A 21,613-nucleotide genomic window follows, 5' to 3' on the forward strand; every position below is an offset into this window, starting at 1 on the left:
TAAGTCCTTTAAAACTGCAATTTCTGGCTACGTTTGCGTTGCAAAAATCAAAAACAGGTGGCCGAATCAAGAAACATCCCGGCAGTGTTTATTTGATATGAACACAATGTATGACCAAGAGGCGGTCTTCAGAAGCCCACCCAAGTCAGAGTGTTTGACTGGGTCTTAAACGAGCTTGTGATCTCTGCGAGAGTAAACACTGCGGCCGTGGGATTTTATCTGCAAAGCCAATAACGTCAACAGGGTTCTTTAACAAGAGCAATGGTTCTTTACAGAACCACAAACTCCACAGAACCATAAACTCTCAAAGAGCAATGGCTCTATACAGAACCACAAACTCTCCATTTGCATGCTTAAAGTGTTCTTTGCATGGTGATAATGGTCCTTCAGATTGATGGAGAATTTTTTGTATTTGATTCTGTATAGCACCAAAAAGAGTTCTGCTATTGTTCCCATGTATACAATCGCAGAACCCTTATTGGTGTTCTATAGAACCCATTTCATGAATCTGAAGAATTGTTATCACCATGCAAAGAACCAAGCATGCAAATGATTGTTCCTGGTTCTATATAGAACCAGTTTCTTTACTAAAGAACCCTAATTAAGCATGGAAGGAGGATTTGTGCCATGTTTGTGACTTAGGTGGATTTTTTACACGTTTCACTAAAATTTGGGTGGTTAGTTTTATTGCTTTTTTAACTAAAAAAAGGAATATTATATTTTATTGTATTTTATTTTTCCACTTTTAACATTTGGATCATTTCATGTACCAAAAACAGTCATAATTCATTTTTACATGACCATTTTTCAACTTCTCTTTAACCTTTAGAATTACTGAGCCTTTATGACTTTATATAAGGTACATTACACAACTACGGCAAATTCAAAAAAACAAGCAGAAGTCAGGTCTCCATGACACAGGTCACTTTACAATAAATACACTGTTACCTCTATTCAAAGAACTGACTGGCACTGTTGAGGTTTGAGTTGCTTCTGTTTCAGAAAGCCTGTATAAACACTTCTGCTCTATCACCTTCAGCCACACCCTCAGAGAGAAAGACGACTTCACACAAGAATCCCAGAGCCTCTGTTTCTTCCTCATTCCTGAAAATAAAGTGCTACGATTCAAAGACGCTACCACATTAACCCAAACAAACCCATACTGAGCCATTTCTGTGAGTCTGTGATCTTTATCTGTGAACAGTGTTTCCTCTCTGCCCTGATTTCTGTTATAAAGACTCCCGTTTCTCTGTCACTGTAGGAATAAAGGAGTAATTAGCTTCAGGCCAAAACATCCAAACAGAACAAGCTTTTCAGGACATGTTTCTGAGAGTATAAGATGCAAGTTAAACCACTTGCATAAGAAAGGAGAAAGTCAAAGGAAAATACAGGGAAAAACATGAGTGAGCGTATTTATCTCTGCTGTCAGGGCAAAACCTCATATCTCTGAAATGGTGAATTTATAGGAGAAGAAAAAAATCTTAAGTTTGAACGGAAGCTCCTGGAACCAGATTTTTTCTGAGTAATTTTAGGTAATTTCTACTGATCTGTTCATCATGTAGAGGGCAGCTGGCATTTTCCAATTTTTTACAAAAAAGTACAGAACTACAAAAATGGAGATGCAAGCGAGCAAAGTTTATTTATGAAGCGCTTTTTACAGTAGGTGCTGTCACAAAGCAGCTTTACAGAAAAATCCAGGTCTGAACATCGATGAGCATCGCCAGTGGTGAGGAAGAAACCTTGAGATGAACCAAGACTCAGAAGGGGAACCCATCCTCCTCTGATTGACACTGGACAGCAAACAGCATTAATATAAAGTACTATAGTACAAAGCAAGAAAAACAGGTGGGCAGCGGTTAATCTGATTAGATTAGTTTATGAGATGCAAGGTTTTGTTTTGACAGCAGCGACATTTTCATCACATACTGCACTACAGTAAATCTAGTATAACAGGGCTGTTTATGCTCTCTTCATAATGAAATGCGCAGCTGGTCAGTGCTCTTTAAGTACCGACGACTTCCACAATATGGTCAGAAAAGCTGTGCAAAAAATGTGTTTTTTTTTATTAATTTCTATCATTTTAAGGAAATTTGGTCCCTTCAGAGAGAGCAAAGCAGACGAACAGACACCCCCATACAATACTGCCTGGAATAAATATTGGAGGTTAGGATGAAACTTGTTTTTCTTTGGACAGTGAAACACATTTGTAAACCTACAGACACTGTAGTGTGCGAAACTCTTAGGGCCCCAAGCACATTGTTTTAAACTGTTTATCTTGGCAGTAAATGTGCCAGTGAAACACCATAAGCACAAATAATGTAGCATCAGCAGCATGTTGACACATTGGTCAGCCAAACCGGACGGTTTTAATATTAATACTTATAATTAATACTTAGCTTTCTCAGAGATGGTTTGGAAATGGTTGAATGAACACACTGATATACTGTGTTAATGTTCATATTGTTTTTTTTTAAGTAAATAAATGCTTACTGCCTAGATAAACATTTAATTAGATTTTTTTCATGTTGCTGAAACTTTTGAACTGTACTGTATATGTATATATCTCTTACTCCCAGCAGAGCAGCAGCTGTGGCCGGTGTCCCCGAGCCGAACTCTCTGAAATATGTCCTCGTATGTCGGAGTCGGCACGGCAGTGAGAGATAAGGCAAGAGCGCGGGCTGCTCAGCTCAGCCTCAGTGGGCCAGAGGCGTGAAGAGACGGGGCCAAACAATGATCTCATCCCCAAATAATTGCTCCTCTTGTGGCTGGTCCCCCCTCCCCTCCCACTCCCTGTTCTGCCTCTGCTCTCCAGCCCCAGACACGAAGACAAGAGCAAAAGAACATAATGAGAGAGAGAGAGAGAGAGAGAGAGAGAGAGAGAGAGAGAGGGAGTGAGAGGGAGAGAGAGAGGGAGAGAGAAAGAGGGAGAGAGAGGGAGAGAGAGAGAGGGAGAGAGAAAGAGGGAGAGAAAGGGAGAGGAGAGAGAGAGAGAGAGGGGGAGAGAGAGAGAGAGAGGGAGTGAGAAAGGGAGAGAGAGGGAGAGGAGAGAGAGAGAGAGAGAGAGAAAGAGAGAGAGGGAGAGAGAAGGAGAGAGAGGGAGAGAAAGAGAGAGAGAGAGAGAGAGAGAGACAGAGAGAGAGAGCTGAACTCTGGTGACAGGGTCAGAGGAGAGTCACTGTCTGTTTCCTTCTCTGTCAGCAGATTTTTCCCTGCCCATCACTTTTCAAAGCTTTGTTTTCCACATAAGCAAAATGCTTGTTTGGCTGCACTCCTTCATCACCTTTCATCACACTCTCAACTGAAAAGATGCTCGGAGATGATAATGCATTTTCAGTGACGAATAATAATATAGTATGAATGAATAACAATAGGAGCACATCTCCTTTAAAGGAACAGTTTGGAGAAAAAACTCATCTTCGGTAAAAGACGAGATATGTCTGGAGTCAGACATGGGCAATATGACAACATTTATCGTTATCACAATTCTTTTCTAAGCCAATTTTGAGCATCATTTTTGAGTGCTTACAATCACGTCCCAGCTGCACATTTAATCGAAACAGAGCATAATGGGTCCTGTTTAATGGGATGTAGTGCAGCACGGTGTGTAGCATGTTGATTACAAGTGACTGGATTCAAAGCTTTGATAGTATTTTTTAAGTCTGGCACTACTTTTTATGTTCTAACTTGTTAGATATCAGAAGAAAATAAACATTGTGACATATAAGTAACTTGATATTACATTTAGTCCACAATGTGCTTTAGTTTACAACTGGAGGCTAACATTGCTAACAAATACTACAACTCAATAGTCACCCAAACAGGCCGAACCGCTCCAAAACTTCTCTCAAACCGCATCCAGGTCATTGTTAAAGTGGAGCAGAGTTGTAGACGTGGTTTTAGACATAGTGACTCACTGTGAGATATAAACATGAACAAAGCTGCAAGCAGCCACTTTAGACAACGTCTTGGCTGATGACTGGGTAAACTGGGTCAATTTGATCTTTTTGGCAGAACTGGCCCCTTAAAAGATACTAAAACACACAGGCTGATATAACAGAAGTACAGTATGATGTATAGTGTAATACCTGAGATATCTCCTTGCTGAAGAGTGCGTTTTGCTGAGTGAAACAGTCCTTCTGAACTGACACTTTCGACACCATGGAGATCTCTCTGTGACTGCAGGGGGGGCTGTTTCCCTTCACCAGGTCCCTTTTGGGTGATCGAGATTTGAACGCTGGCGTCTGTGCGTGAGAAAATGGACAAAGACTGTCAGTTACAATAGTACTGAAAAATGAATCGATCTAAAGGGTCATCATGCAAAGTACAAGATACAGGGGGTCCTGGGGAGGGTCTGATACCTAATTAAGCTCTTGGACCACTGAATGTCTCAAAATCAACATTCTGGGGGGCCTTGAAAATAAACTTCTTGTAAAGCTATGCTGTCATAGTTTGTCTTCTTCCCCCACAATCAGCTTCTCTCTCTGATGGTCTTAACTAATTAGAGCTGCAGCACTGCTCTGCCTCAGGGTGGCGCTGTAGCAGACAGGTTCACCCAGTTGGTCCTTCAAAGTCTACAAACCGTAACTGAAAAACTTTCATGAGCTTTTAATGAGCTGCAGCAAATCTGAAAACCTGAAAACTCGCCCAGTTTCTCAAGAGTTTGGAGCGAAGAGTGACTGTTCCTCATTCCTCAAACTGAAGACAGAAGAGGAGAAAAGGAAGATCTCAGTTAATGCGAGGAAGAGTGCAGAACCACACTAAAACAGAGACTTTACTGAAGAGGAGACGGGGAAGATCTCTGTTACTGTGAGGAAGAGCGCAGAACCACAATAGAACAGACTCTACAGAAGAGGAGACAAGGAAAATCTCAGTTAATGTGAGGAAGAGTGCAGAACTGCACTAGAACAGAGATATCACAGAAAAGGAGGTGAGGAAGATCTCAGTTCCTCTGAGGAAGAGCGCAGAACCGCACTAGAACAGAGACTCTACAGAAGAGGAGATGAGGAAGATCTCAGTTAATGTGAGGAAGAGCGCAGAACCACACTAGAACAGAGACATTACAGAAGAGGGGACGAGGAAGAACTCAGCTAATGTGAGGAAGAGTGCAGAACTGCACTAGAACAGAGACTTTACAGAAGAGAAGATGAGGAAGATCTCAGTTAATGTGAAGAAGAGTGCAGAACCACACTAGAACAGAGACTTTACAGAAGAGGAGACGAGGAAGATCTCAGTTAATGTGAGGAAGAGCGCAGAACTGCACTAGAACAGAGACTTTACAGAAGAGAAGATGAGGAAGATCTCAGTTAATGTGAAGAAGAGTGCAGAACCACACTAGAACAGAGACTTTACAGAAGAGGAGACGAGGAAGATCTCAGTTCCTCTGAGGAAGAGCGCAGAACCACACTAGAACAGAGACATTACAGAAGAGGGGACGAGGAAGAACTCAGGTAATGTGAGGAAGAGTGCAGAACTGCACTAGAACAGAGACTTTACAGAAGAGAAGATGAGGAAGATCTCAGTTAATGTGAAGAAGAGTGCAGAACCACACTAGAACAGAGACTTTACAGAAGAGGAGATGAGGAAGATCTCAGTTAATGTGAGGAAGAGTGGAGAACTGCACTAGAACAGAGACTTTACAGAAGAGGAGACGAGGAAGTTCTCAGTTAATGTAAGGAAGAGCGCAGAACCGCACTAGAACAGAGAGTCTACAGAAGGGGAGAACCACACTAGAACAGAGACTTTACAGAAGAGGAGACGAGGAAGCTCTCAGTTACTGTGAGGAAGAGTGCAGAACCGCACTAGAACAGAGACTTTACAGAAGAGGAGATGAGGAAGATCTCAGTTACTGTGAGGAAGAGTGCAGAACCACAATAGAACAGGGACTTTACTGAAGAGGCAACGAGGAAGATCTCAGTTAATGTGAGGAAGAGTGCAGAACCGCACTAGAACAGGGACATTACAGAAGAGGAGACGAGGAAGATCTCAGTTACTGTGAGGAAGAGTGCAGAACTGCACTAGAACAGGGACATTACAGAAGAGGAGACGAGGAAGATCTCAGTTACTGTGAGGAAGAGCGCAGAACTGCACTAGAACAGAGACTCTACAGAAAAGGAGATGAGGAAGATCTCAGTTAATGTGAGGAAGAGCGCAGAACTGCACTAGAACAGAGACTCTACAGAAAAGGAGATGAGGAAGATCTCAGTTAATGTGAGGAAGAGCGCAGAACTGCACTAGAACAGAGACTCTACAGAAAAGGAGATGAGGAAGATCTCAGTTAATGTGCGGAAGAGCGCAGAACTGCACTAGAACAGAGACATTACAGAAAAGGAGATGAGGAAGATCTCAGTTAATGTGAGGAAGAGCGCAGAACTGCACTAGAACAGAGACTCTACAGAAAAGGAGACGAGGAAGATCTCAGTTACTGTGAGGAAGAGCGCAGAACCACACTAGAACAGAGACTTTACTGAAGAGGAGACGAGGAAGATCTCAGTTAATGTGAGGACGAGCGCAGAACTGCACTAGAACAGAGACTTTACAGAAGAACCACTGATAGAACAGACATTTACTGACGTTGAAGCATCAGCACCACTATGGAGAGAGAGCAAGCAGACTGACAGCTGAATGATGGGGGTTTCACACATGATCACCACGTCTATTACATTAATATAGTCATTAGGGATAAATTATCACACTCATCCATGATCGATCAACAGGTTTCTGCTCCAATCACACAATAAGCAATAATCCAGTGTGTTATTCTGACTCTGTTGGATCTGTGCTGCAGTTTAATGAGGTAAATAAGTTGAGTTCACTGTTGCTGTACCTGCACGACTGTAGCCTTTAACGGAGCATTTTATTTTATTTGTTGCATTTTAATGGGCAACTGACTTTTCACTTCAAGAAATTAGAATGCCAGGTTGGATATTTTTGGCCAGTTTGGCCCATTAAAAAGTATATTATATCATTTACAGTCGTTGTTTGAACACCTCCTGTAAAAAATGACATGTTATTGACTTTCTAAATGAAAATGAAGAAACAGATCATCAACATGAGACCTAGAAATGTCATTTTTGGCCTTTTAATACAGTTTTTAAATACATTTTTCTTTTTGAGTTTAACATATTGGAAAACATGAAGTATAAAATGTACCATAACTTTTGCACAAGGTGTATTTTATTCTTTATTTTTGTTTAAATATTTTTAAATTCAGCAAATAATTTTCTTGTTTTCACTTAGAAACTCAATAAGACGTAATCTGAGCATGGGAGCTCAAACTCGTGCATACAATGGTGTATTATGGACAATAGAAAGGGCTGGAAATGTGCTAGAGTGATTCATCTGTTCATTTAGCCCAAATAATGTGAGCGTAAAAAAAAAAGCTAATAAATGTTAGTCTAAAAAAACCTGTCAATCAGCCAATTTTGCTGTAAAGAAATTAAAACAGTGGACTGTTAATAGTTTTATTTACCATCCAGAACCACCAGTGAACCTACACGAGTCTTCTGAGTTTATATGGAATGCTGATGATTGAAAATAGTCGAAAATCTGGAATAATACGTTTTCTTTGGGGACTATTTTGCCACACAGCGCCCTGCATGTATCCCTCCACCATGAATGGAGTGGAAACTATCATAAAACAGTGTCTCAGTCATCAGGCAGTGAATTCATAACCATTTTATGTAGGAACTTTCTGTGAGGGAGCTTTTAGAGGTGGACGTCTGGTTCCTATCACCACCACTGTGAATGATTATGTGGGAATTTTGGAAAATGGTTGGAACTCCCCTTTAAACTCTAAAGCCCTGCTGTCTCTGCAGTAGGCTGCCTTGACAAGTGAGAGTAATTTAATAAATAAGAGCACAAAGAACAAAAACCAGAGAAAACAAGCTCAGACAAGAGCTGGGGTCATTTAGGATTAGTACTTCCCACAAAACCGCAAGCACAGTGATGATGTCACTGATGACTAAATTAAAAGAGGCGCCAACTTGGTCTCGTGAAGAATTTCATCCTTTGTAGGGCGGAGCTCATGACGAACTGAACCACACAAGTACAGTAAGTAAGAGAATAGAAAGAATAGAAAGAATCCTAACACAGACTAAAATGCGCTTAGAACACAAAGACGGTCACTCCTCTGTCCACTGAAATGATCCCAAACACATATCTGATCAATACTGAGTACGTTATCACATGTACATACAGAGATGATCGAAGCTCTGAATAAGAATAAACAATGAACAAATGGCTGCGGTACCTTTAGAAAAAAAGACTATAAAAAACTGTAGAAATAACCCTTTTTCTTATATTCATCTTCATACTAATTCATCTTATATTAATCCGGTGCTTTAAAATAAACTGTAGTAAAAACACAGAGTATAATAAACTCATACTGTAAAACAAACTGTAGAATTAACCCTAGATTATATTGATCCTGTGCTATAAAACAAACTTTAGAATAAACTCATATTATATTAATCCCATTCTATAAAACAAACTGTAGAAAAACCCCAGATTACATTAAACTCATGCTGTAAAACAAACTGTAGAATTAACCCTAGATTATACTAAACTCCTGCTATTAATCAAACTGTAGAGTTAATAGTTAATAGCAATAGTTAATCCTGTACTATTAAATAAACCATAGAAATTAACCCATGTTATATTAATCTATTACTATAAAACAAACGGTAGAAATAATCATTGATTATATTAATCTCATGCCATCAAACAAACCATAGAAATAATCCCATGTTATATTTATCCAGTACTAAAAAATGAACTATAGAAATAATCCCAGATTATATTACTCTCATGCTTTAAATCAAACAGTAGAAGTAACCCCAGTTTATATTTGGACTGAAGGTGGTACGTAAACTGAGTAGCCCCTTCCATCTGTAATTTACTCTGAGATTTTCTATGCAGTGCGAATCGGTCATAACCATTACAGATGTCCTGTAAATGTCTGGTTCCTATCACCACCACTGCGAACAGTTCTGCCTCAGTAAGTTTCTCCAGAACGGTGCGTAAAATTACGCAGAATTTTGAAAAATCAGTGGAGTTCCCCTTCAGTTCCGAACGTGTGTTTGGTAAAGTCCTGCAGACTGCAGCTTGAAGTGGGAGGAAAGCTGGACTGCAGCGTATTCGCCTCAGCAGGAGGGAACGTAAAAGAGCCCAGATTAACAGTTAATTATGGAGTTTACACAAAAGAAAACCACTGCAAACATCTGCCTCACAGTTCAGCCAGAACACAAACACAAAAAGATGACGATAACGGCAGCGTGGACGAATTGGGAGGGTTCTGCTGACAGAGCTCCCTCCCTTCAGCGGGGAAACATCTGGAATGGTGGGAAAAGGCAGATCATTACGTCATTCCATCTCATCTTATTTAACCCCCCCACTTCTTCTGTCACAGATCTCAGGCATCATCATGCTTGTGGCTTACAGTGGAAAATATCACCACCTCTGTCTTCTCAACCTGAGGTCACCCCAAATGCCCTGCACTAGCTGTTAAAGGACACTATCGTCCAGCACTGCGAATGTCTGCGTGTGTCCTGCTGCACAGACCTCCATCCTGTGTGACCTCATGTTTTCCACATGGCGTCAAAAAGGAGGAAGATCCACCTCTCGCTCAGAGGGCGGAGCGCTAGGGGAACTGTGCTTCACAGAACTCAACCTGAGGACCAGGAGAATGTTACAGCACACATCTGCACTCTTAAAAATGACGGTTCCTTAAGGGTTCTTTAGTAAAGACAATGGTTCTATACAGAGCCATCAACACTCATGCTTATATGGTTCTTTGTATGATGACATGGTTCTTCAAATCAATGTAGAAGGTGTTGTATATGGTTCTATAAAGCACCAAACAGTGTACTGCCATTGTTACAAGCCTGACATCGTTAACAATATCAGAATGTTTTTGGGTGCTATACAGAACCATATATAACATATTCTCCATGTTTCACCATGCAAAGGACCACTGAAGCATGAAAAGGTGTTTCTATATGCAACCAGCCTTACGCCCAATGACCGCTGGGATAGGCTCCTGCAGCCCCCCGCAACCCTGAGGAAGAGTTCTTCAAATTGATGGAGAATGTGTTGTATATGTTTCTATGTAGCACCAAACGGTGTACTATTGTTACAAGGCCGACACTGTTAACAATATCAGAATGCTTTTTGGTGCTATATAGAACCATATAGAACACATTCTCCATGTTTCACCATGCAGAGAACCCTGTAAGCATGCAAATATGCTTCTATAAAGAACCACTACCTTTGCTAAAGAACCCTTAAAGAACCATGTTTTAAGTGTATTGCACATTCAAATAATGGTTCTTCAAGGGTTCTATACAGAGCCAGGAAAACACAAAGCACCATTTGCATGCTTAAATGCAAAATCATTCTTCAGATTGATGGAGAATGTGTTATTATGGTTCTATATAGCACAGAAAAGGATTCTACTGTTGTTCTGCTACAATGTCAAGGATGTATACAAGATAAGCCTTTTTGGTGCTACGTAGAACCATCCACAACATCAACCTGACGAGCAATGCAAAAGAACTATACACAGAACCATTTAATCAAGCAAATCGTTCTCTGAGTGTCCATAGTTCTATATAGAACCACTGTCTTTACTGAAGAACCCTGTATGCCCCTCCTAAATAACAGGTGGTCAGGCCATAGATTTAATCTGACCAAAAAGCACTTATCCTCAGCTCGCACAAACCCAAAGTGGCCAAAAAGTTCCCCTCTGCAGAAACCAACAGAAAACCTAAAATAATAAGTCGTTTAGGCTTGGCCGCCTCTGCACATGACATCACTTCCTAAATTCCCAGAGACCATTATCATACGTACATCTGGCTGTGGCTAAACTCACACTGCTCAAAAAGTAATTCGTGGTCAAAAATGCAGTTTCCCTGCACACAAAGCACCAGCGCCATCGGGGAGGCAGTCCAGGACGCTGCCTCTTGGAATACCACGCGCTCCGGCGCAGTTGGGATAACGATAACAGTGGAAAGACACATGTAAAAAGCCTGCGTGTATTCAGGTTCTGTCCTTTAAGCAATGGTAGAGTTTCAACATAGTTTAAAACATAATAATTAATACAATGAGAGCTAGCAATATATTATACCTACAATTTTTCCAACCAATGTTGCAATTACAATTTAATTACGATTATTTTTATATTAAGTGTGGTCTTTTTTTGGTCCAACACGTGTTTTTTCAGGCTTGAAATCTAAATGTTGAGGTAGACTGCCAGTTTAGGAGCTCAGCGTCATCAGGTTATATTTCTCCACTGAAAACTTGATAAAACCAGAGTGAAAAATGTAGAACAGAATTAATCTTGCAGATCCTGCGAATTAAAAATAGATTTGTTTTTTTTTTAATCATCATTTAGGCTTAATCATCATTATTCACAATACATCTCAGGAAAACAACAACAGCTCAAACTCTGGTGAGCGATGAGTAACACTTGTAATATTAGTAACACTTTACACATTATAGAATAACACTTTGATGTTTACTTATTAGATGATTGTTAATGACACCTTTAGAAGGCGGCACTGAGCGACGTTTGTTTATTTGATGTTTGTTAATGATGCCTTTAGAGGGCGGCGCTGAGTGATGTCTGTTTATTTGATGGTTGTTAATGACGCCTCGAGAGGGCGGTGCTGAGCGATGTTTGCTTATTTGATGGTTGTTAATGACACCTTTAGAAGGCGGCACTGAGCGATGTTTGTTTATTTGATGGTTGTTAATGACGCCTTTAGAGGACGGCACCGAGCGACGTTTGTTTATTTGATGTTTGTTAATGACACCTTTAGAAGGCGGCACTGAGCGATGTTTGTTTATTTGATGGTTGTTAATGACGCCTTTAGAGGGCGGTGCTGAGTGACGTTTGTTTATGTGATAGTTGTTAATGACGCCTTTAGAGGGCGGCGCTGAGTGACGTCTGTTTATTTGATGGTTGTTATTGACGCCTTTAGAGGGCGGTGCTGAGTGACGTCTGTTTATTTGATGGTTGTTAATGACGCCTTTAGAGGGCGGCACTGAGTGACGTTTGTTTATTTGATGTCTGTTAATGATGCCTTTAGAGGGCGGCACCGAGCGACGTTTGTTTATTTGATGTTTGTTAATGATGCCTTTAGAGGGCGGCGCTGAGTGACGTCTGTTTATTTGATGGTTGTTAATGACGCCTTTAGAGGGCGGTGCTGAGTGACGTCTGTTTATTTGATGGTTGTTAATGACGCCTTTAGAGGGCGGCGCTGAGTGACGTCTGTTTATTTGATGGTTGTTAATGACGCCTTTAGAGGGCGGCGCTGAGTGACGTCTGTTTATTTGATGGTTGTTAATGACGCCTTTAGAGGACGGCACCGAGCGACGTTTGTTTATTTGATGTTTGTTAATGATGCCTTTAGAGGGCGGCGCTGAGTGACGTCTGTTTATTTGATGGTTGTTAATGACGCCTTTAGAGGGCGGCGCTGAGTGACGTCTGTTTATTTGATGGTTGTTAATGACGCCTTTAGAGGGCGGCGCTGAGTGACGTCTGTTTATTTGATGGTTGTTAATGACGCCTTTAGAGGGCGGCGCTGAGTGACGTCTGTTTATTTGATGGTTGTTAATGACGCCTTTAGAGGGCGGCGCTGAGTGACGTCTGTTTATTTGATGGTTGTTAATGACGCCTTTAGAGGGCGGTGCTGAGTGACGTTTGTTTATGTGATGGTTGTTAATGACGCCTATAGAGGGCGGCGCTGAGTGACGTCTGTTTATTTGATGGTTGTTAATGACGCCTTTAGAGGGCGGTGCTGAGTGACGTCTGTTTATTTGATGGTTGTTAATGACGCCTTTAGAGGGCGGTGCTGAGTGACGTTTGTTTATGTGATGGTTGTTAATGACGCCTTTAGAGGGCGGTGCTGAGTGACGTTTGTTTATTTGATGGTTGTTAATGACGCCTTTAGAGGGCGGCACTGAGTGACGTTTGTTTATTTGATGGTTGTTAATGATGCCTTTAGAGGGCGGCGCTGAGTGACGTCTGTTTATTTGATGGTTGTTAATGACGCCTTTAGAGGGCGGCGCTGAGCAACGTTTGTTTATTTGATGGTTGTTAATGACACCTTTAGAGGGCGGCACTGAGCGACGTTTGTTAATTTGATGTTCGTTCATGATTCCTTTAGGGGGCAGTGGTGAGCAACAATTGTGCTAATCAGCTAATTTGGTCACTTTAGACTTTATCACAGTTTCATTGTTTACTAAAGATGATTAAACAGTTATTTACATGATGATTAATCATCTCAGGCCTAATAACACTGTATTCTCTGCACAGTCTCACTAATCTTATGCTCAATGGGCCAAACAAGCAGAAGCAGATCTCCTATGACTAATCAGTGGTTCTTAAGGCTGAGACTGATAAGATGAGCTGCAGCCACATCTCGCTCTTCAAGGATCTGTGTCATATTCACCTGCTGGATCCCTGAGCGATTCTCCCCATTGTGTAAAAATCCGTTCGTTCTCTCACTGCTGCTGCACTGCTCATCATCTGAGTCTTTACACAGCAAAACCTGCCAGCAAACAGACACAACACGTTCAGCTGCTGCACTTCCAGGATCCATTAGAATCTGCTGATGTTAGAGTTTTGCTAATGTCAGAAGTTCTACTGTCATCCACTACATCAACTCCATCTGTTTGACGCTGTCTCTTCCACTAAAACCTCCCTCAGTTCTCCAGATACAGTTTCCAGAATGGCTCCTTTCAGCTGAAGCGCTGACATCATTTGAACTTGATCAGTCATTCCAGGAAGAGCTTTAATTGTATAAGTACATCATTTGAATCCACTGGAGGACAGAAAAAAACTAGCTTTTCATTAGAACGACAAGCCTCTCCATTGTTCTGAACACACAAAATGTACAATCAAATGTGCACCAGCAAGTCCAGACTGAGAGAATGAAGGATGACCTCATCGTTCTCCCTCAAGCATGAATGAAGAAACACATCAAGGCTCACATGATGCAAGATCACTGGCGAAGAGCGTAAGATCAGACTGCCAGGCGAAATCGGAATCGAACAGAGTTGCGCTCCAGTGAGTGCGTTCACATGCACTCAGTAATCCGATCATAATCGGATTTCTGCAGTTATCAGATTATTCAAATGGTCATGTAAACACCACACTGCGATCTCGAAATCTGCTTAAGAAATCTGATAAAGATGCTGGATTTTAGCTCAGTAATCAGATTTCTCAGTGCTGTAAACTCTCATTCTGATTTCTATCGGATTTCTCAGTCTGCACGAGATCAGACGGTGGACGTCGTGAGACACAGCAAAACACTGTTGGAGCTGTGCTGAAACCAAACAGGAAATAAAGGAGTTAAATATTCTTCGTCTTCCAGATGATGTGTGTTTAGATTTTCAGCGATGTTTAAAAATAAGCCGGTATAAAGTTTGAGTTTTACGTTATGTTTACGTCACGTCTTCATCTGTGAGTTTTTTGGCTGGTTGTAAAGCAGAAATCTGATTATTGTCTGATTCCTGTAGACCCGGAGCTTCCCCATTATCTGTTTACTCAAATTCATGTAAACATGTTAATCAAATTATTTACAAAATTGGATATTCTGCAGTTCTCGGATTATTGAGTGCATGTAAACGCACTCAGTGTGAAATTGTGTAACACTCTTTTGTGCAGACTATAACATTAAACTGAGCATGACTTAATTAGCCAGCATCAGGACTAATGGGCGACTCTACGAATGCAGTGCTATTTGTGTCTCATTGATATATTCCATTTAAAATATGCAAAAATATGTAAAATAAAGACAGACTTTCCCACATTGATAACTTCATAAATTCATAAACCAGCGTCTGCTAGGTTGGCTCTTCATCATTCTTTCGGTGCTAAATGCGTAAACGATTATCAGAGCTAACTGTGGGGGCTAAATGGCATAATGCCATTCGGAATAATACGCCACACTTCAGTATTGTCAGGTTTTTGTCATAAGTGAAATAGATATGAAGTGAGTTCTGGTGAGCTCGTGGTACTAAGTCCAACATCAGACTGTATGAGGAGAACTGTTCTTTATAGCACCATGAACATCAGTCAGATCACCAGCAGGTTTTGCTTTAAAACCAAAATTTGATGAACCTCAAACAGATGTTATTGTGTTATTGTGATTACCGAATTTTGACTGTTGTTTAGGTTTTCGGGGCTGGTTTGTATTGTTTACAATTTCATTAGTCAAGTATTTAACATATTTTTGAGTGTTGGCTGTTTTGCATTTGTTTATGATACAAGATGATTTTAAAGGTTGTCTGTTTTAGTTTGATTGTAATCTCTCTTGTGTGGACCCCAGGAGGACTACCAACCACTTTGTGGAAGCTAATGCGAATCCGAATGAAATAGAAAACAGCCTGTTTCAGCTTATTAACCACACTTTAACATTAAATATAATCATTATTTTAAAACCCTTCACATTTTTTTTTTTTTGCATTAATGAGTGAATAATTTAATATTTTGGTCCCTCACATTCAGTCAACCCTGGTAGCTGAGCCCATTCTGCCCTGTGGAACATCTGGAACATTCCACAACAGGTTCAACAGGAAGGAGCATCATCCGAATTTCCTGAAGTCCCTGGGATTCTTTTTCTTTATTTTCAGCGCTGTGGTGTTGACTGACGAGGACACTGTTCGCCAAACTAAAAAGAAACTCCACTGATTTTCCAAAATCTCTGCATAACCATGTCAACAGTGATTCTGAGTTGTTTGGTGTGAAACGCTCTGTTCTAGATCAATTTACCAAGTCAGAACTGTTCACAGTGGTGGTGATAGGAACCAGACGTCCACCTCTAAAAGCTCCCTCACAGAAAGTTCCTACATGAAATGGTTATGAATTCACTGCCTGATGACTGAGACGCTGTTTTATGATCGTTTAGAGAACTTAAACTCCATTCATGGTGGAGGGATACATGCAGGGCGCTGTGATTTTGTGATTTTCCACTATTTTCCATCTTCAACATTCCATTTTAACTCAGAAGACTCGTGTAGGTTCTCTGGTGGTTCTGGATGGTAAATAAAGTATCTATATCTGTGTTGTAGTCATGGCGACCCCTGGTTCCTATCACCACCACTGTAAAGACGTCTGAACCTTTCACACCAAACCACCCTGAATCACTCTGATTACACCTCACATACTGAGTTATGGGGGAATTTTTGGAAAATGGGTGGAATTGTCCTTTATAGACTGAAAGTAAGTTATCCATGCATTGTTAAGTACATCACTAGAACATCCTCAGTGTTCTCATTAGCATGGAAGCTAACTAAGTTAACTACATTGTGTGTATTTGCTAATTCTATGCTGAAGAAAATGTTTAATCCACTGCTTTAAAAATGAGATTTTATTCCAGAGAAGGTATAACACTTTTCTGAATAATTTCATTATTTAAAAAATTGGATTTATGACACAAAAACTAGATTTAGTGACAAAAATCTGGATTTAGTGACAAATACTGGTGTATAAAAATGATTATATATAGAACTATGAACTCAAAGAACTGTCTGGATGATTAAAGGCTTCTTTGGTTCTCCCAAAAAAGAACAAATCTTAGAAAGTAGAATTCTCAAGACACTCAAGAATCCCAAAAAAGGGTTCTTTTCAGTCAACATGACAATATACATTGTTATTGTAATAAAAATAAAAATAAACATTGGGTATCATGAAATTTTCTTGAAGTATTGCAGTATTATATTTTTGCTGTATCACCCACCCCTAACATGGCTCTATATAGAACCTTTTTGTAAATAGTCCTATTTACCACCATGAAGGGTTCTGCTATCATTATGCCAAGTTTGTAACAACAGAAGAACACTTTTTGTTGCTGTATGGAACCATTTTCAAAAAGGCTGCATATAGAACCATATACAACATTCTCCGTCACTCTGAAGAACCATTTCACCATGCAGAGAACCATTCAAGCATGAATTGGTTCTATATAGAACTCATGGTCCTAAATAAACCATTGTATTTATTACAGAACCCTTGAAAAACCATCTTTTTTTTAAGAGTGTAGGACACAGCACCCTAAACTCTGAGCTCTACCTAGCTGAACTGCTTCATACATAATACTTCCTTGTTCTTATGATTTAATGAGCTTTTTAAACATTAATAAACTTCTTTAGCACTGAATGTAAGAGCTGCTGCCTTTGCTGTCATGTGGTTACTCTCCTGTAATGTTAAGCTACACTAATGTCTGATTAATTTTCACTTCCTATGTTGAGATCGCAGTACATCTGTTTGTTTGCTTGTTTGTTTGTTTATTTATTTATAATTCCTTGATGTTTGAAATCACACAATACTGCAAAACTGCATTTTTAGCCGACATGCCCCCCCCACAATCGGCCGCAGGAGCATTTTGAGAAAGTCTGGTTAATGTTAAAGGGGAATTCCACTGAAATGGAACTGGTTTTCAAATTTCCTGCTTAAAACCTCTTATTCTCTAGAGTATATTTTGGTTTGTCCATCTAAATTTACATGATCAAATAATGAGGCAAATTATTCAGTAACTACATGAAATAAATGTACACTTTTCTTTTAAATTATTTGTTTATTTTTTTTTATTTTAAAAGCTCCCCTCAAATGAACAGAATGTGTTTTATGATCTACACATATCACTATATGCTGACAATTTACTGCTGAAAGCCAAAAATCTCAGACCCTCTTTGTGTTATTTTATAAAAGTGATGTTTACAGAGCAGATCACTGAAATGATGCCATCTGTTTATAGTTTACAGCCCAGATTTGTGGAAAAATGGGTCGACTTTCAGTAGAAAAACAAACTGTGAGTTCAGCTTCTTTTATTATAAGGGTTTAAAATGACATCACCATCTATTTGACTGGAAAGAAGACGTTACAGCCTCATACGACGCCCAGCTTTTGAATGTAGCTTATGAAATATGAAAGTTATGAAGTAAAGAAAGAAGAAGTGCGGTTTGGAACCACCGGTGGTCTCAAGGAGTTTAAAAGGTTAATTAAGTGGTTAAGATGTAAGCAGAACCGTTCAGAGCGGATCAGAGCTGTTTGGTTTCTAGATAAACTTCCCGAGTCAGAACTGTTCACAGTGGTGGTGATAGGAACCAGACGTCCACCTCTAAAAGCTCCCTCACAGAAAGTTCCTACATGAATTGGTTATGAATTCACTGCCTGATGACTGAGACGCCGTTTTATGATCGTGTAGAGAACTTAAACTCCATTCATGGTGGAGGGATACATGCAGGGCGCTGTGCAGCAAAATAGTCCTCAAATAAAACTAATTATTCCAGATTTTCCAATATTTTCCATCATCAACATTCCATATAAACTCAGAAGGCTTGCGTAAGTTCTCTGGTGGTTCTGGGTGGTAAATAAAATGTCTATATCTGTGTTGTAGTCATGGCGACCCCTGGTTCCTATCACCACCACTGTAAAGACGTCTGAACCATTTCACACCAAACTGCTCTAAGTCTCTCTGTTTACACCCCACACAATGAGTTATGAGGGGAATTTGGGGAAAATCGGTGGAGTTCCCCTTTTAAGCTGCTATCTACGACACTTTGGCCGCATGTTTAGATTTTCTGTATGAATGTCTGCATTTTTTGAGCTGTAAATACCTTGAAGTGTGAGTGAGGCTGGTTCTCACAGCTGACCCCCACTATCTTGGGCAGCTGTGTGAAGATGTTGCTGTTGTTATTGTTGATGTTCTCGGAGCTCGCGCGGATGTGCGCCGCCGTTCTGCGGCTCTCCAGCCCGCTGCAGATGGTGATCTTGCGTATGGATCTGGAGGACGGAGCCGTCGTGGTGGTGGTGGTGGTCGCGGGGGTCTCGTTTCTGTTCAGGCGGTCCATCTCTTGCTCGCCGCGCCTTTCGCCTTCAAGTGCGTGAGTGTCAGGGGCGCGCACGAGGCCCGGAGACACCTGTCCGGTTAGACGGCGCTGGAGCGCGCAGCTGTCCAGAGTCCGGTATTCGTGTCCGCCCGGCGCAGAGAGTTTAGTCCCGATGGTGAAAGGCTGGATCTTCCTCACGATGCTCTCTGACATGCTCGCGGTTTGTCCCGCGGTGGGTCCAAAACAACAATAACAATAACTATAATAACAACAATAACTCTAAAAACACTTTCAGTTCAGAATAAAGTCCGAAAGTCCACTCCTGCGGTCAGTTGCTGTCTACCTTCTTGTGCATGTTGAGGATGCACAGCACGCAGCCCAGGATCGCCTCCTTAGACTCCTGCGAGCGGAGCCGCTCCCACACGTGCCGCAGCGCGGCCGCGAGGCGCGATGAGGCCGCGGAGAGGAGCCTGCGGATGAGCTGCGCGAGCGCACGGGTCAGCCTGCTACTGAGGACGGAGAGGAGCACGGAGCGCAGCGCGAGCAGGACCACGGGCATGCTGACTGAAAGAGAGAGAGAGAGAGAGAGCTGGGGGGCGGAGAGGGAGGGAGGGAGAGAGGGGGGAGGGGGGTTCTCGTGAATGAGGGATGAAGTCACTAGTTTGACTCTGTCTGTCACAGCATGCACGAGGAGGGGGCGGGGCTGAGAGGACTGGCCGTCAAAACTTCCTCACTGAGAGCAGATAAAGTCTGACATCAGCTACAAGTTCCACAGGTCCGTTCACAGCATCCAGTCAGCAGGTCAGAATAAAGATAAAATATCATGACATAGCGTCTTAGACAATATCTCATAACCAGAACTCGCTGTCTCATAATATCCTCATAATAATGACTTAGTGTCTCATGCTAATGAGAAAACATCTCATATTAATGATTTACTATCTCAAAATGATGGCATAGTATCTCATAATAATGACTTAATATCTCAAAATTATGACTGATTAGCATACTACTTTGTGTCTCATAATAATGAGATATGAGATGCAAACTCATAATAGTGACAGTGTCTCACAACAATGGCAGACTATCTCTATGACTCAATAGGTCATAATTATGAGATACTCCTTTGTAATTTTGAAATATTAAGTCATAATTATTTAATTATAATCTGTACTTATGAGATATTAGGTCAAAACAATTCAGCATTAAGTCAAACTATGAGATACTGCGTAATTATGAAATACTTAGTCATAGCAAGTCAATGGTAAGAAACGTTCTCATAATTATGATATACTGTATGGTCTCTAGACAGCATAGCTAAGTACACTGAAACTACAGTAATCACAGTGATTTACTGTTATGTAGGCCACAGAAAATGAATAGCCATCGGGTTCTACTCTCTTCAGAACAGGGTTTCCTACTTTACATAAAACAAAGACTCACCAAGTGAGGAATGCAGCTCTGACAGAGATGCAGACGTGAGGATCAGGTTGGAGGAAGGACAGCAGGAGATGCTGGCCTGGCTGTAGCGCTCTCTGTTGGCCGTTTGTGGAGGGAGGACTGAAGCTTCTGTAGATGTTTCTCCTCTTTCCTCTTGTGCCTCCTCTCACATCCACTCCTTACCTTCAACTTCTACTGAGGTATTTAACTGGTCAAACCACACAGGAGTGGTCAGCATTCAAAAGAATCCTTTTCTTTCTTTGGACGATGGCTTTGCAGATCAAAGGAAACAGGTCATCAGGTTCTTCTCTCTTCAGATCAAGGCTCTCTCCTTTAGGAGATGAAGAATGCAGCCTCAGTGGTGAAGCAGAAGGAGAAGTGGAGTGACCAGGCCAAGAGCTGGTCTGGTCTGTCTTCTCAGGACTGAGGCCTCTTCTTTCCTCTTCTGTCCCCTTTTGCAAGGTTTTGCCACTCCAGGTAAATCAGGGCCTTCAGCTGTCCATGAAGGAGCAGGAGAGGAGGTAGTCAGGCTCAGAGGAAGGTCAGGAGATTCTGGTCTCTTTTCTTTGTCTGTGCAGGACTGGTCTTGTGTCTGAAGGCATAGGAACAGGAACAGGTGTTCTGTTGCACGTTCCTTTAAGGGAAAGTCTCCACGGGAAGACAAATGTTTAACAAGTGACGGCTCCAGGCCTGACCTCTGGCCACTTGACAGAACATTTGTGCAGCTGAGTGGACAGATTTAGAAGCACACATGAGGAACAACAACAGTGGGGTCACTCTACACACTTTCCTCCATCCCATGCTTTCACACTCCGCACTCCTGTTTGGGCACAAATGTAGCTTTTATAATATTAGGTTAAAATAATAACCAGCTTAAATGGGATTTCTTAACCCTCAGAGACCAAAGCACTGATTTTGTTGACTAAATATACAGCCGTATGCAAAAGTTTGGTGAAATGGCACATTTTATTGATATTCTAAGTGTAAATAAGTTCTTATGACATATAAAATATGTCATTTTCCTGCAAACTTTGGCAAACTATTTCATTTATTTGACATATTGGGGAAAAGAAATATACATTTATAAAATGTGCTATAACTTTTGCCCAGGCCACATTTTATGCTTTAATTTTAAAGTCAAATTTAGTAAATTAACAGCAGTTGTCCATTAAAGTGTGTCTCTGTAAAGGATGTGTTAATTTTTTATTCTTAGAAAGTCAACAAATACATGGAATTTGCCCAGGGCCACCAAAACTTTTGCACATAGCTGTATATTGCTGCTGTTGGAAAAAAAACCAAAACTTTTTTTCCATTTTCTCCATTTTTGTGTCATTTTTCA

General features: G+C 40.9%; 1 protein-coding gene across 3 annotated transcripts in view; it reads right to left on the reverse strand.

Annotated features, from left to right (window-relative positions):
• The window catches only part of LOC108441705, an 88,081-nt gene extending 68,900 nt beyond the window's left edge, over positions 1 to 19,181 (reverse strand). For 2 of the 3 annotated variants that reach the window (XM_017721378.2, XM_017721375.2), the window contains exons 1-3: positions 18,622 to 19,181; positions 13,452 to 13,550; positions 4,086 to 4,241 (exon numbers count right to left, since the gene is read on the reverse strand). In XM_017721378.2, the coding sequence (XP_017576867.1) occupies positions 4,086 to 4,241; positions 13,452 to 13,550; positions 18,622 to 19,047 (681 nt within the window). In that variant the 5' untranslated portion in view covers positions 19,048 to 19,181. The remainder of the gene's footprint in view (positions 1 to 4,085; positions 4,242 to 13,451; positions 13,551 to 18,621) is intronic. The other variant, XM_017721376.2, reaches the window with a different exon arrangement.
• Positions 19,182 to 21,613: the final 2,432 nt, after the last annotated feature.

Source organism: Pygocentrus nattereri, chromosome 5, assembly GCF_015220715.1.
Source record: "Pygocentrus nattereri isolate fPygNat1 chromosome 5, fPygNat1.pri, whole genome shotgun sequence".
Taxonomy (NCBI): Eukaryota; Metazoa; Chordata; class Actinopteri; order Characiformes; family Serrasalmidae; genus Pygocentrus; species Pygocentrus nattereri.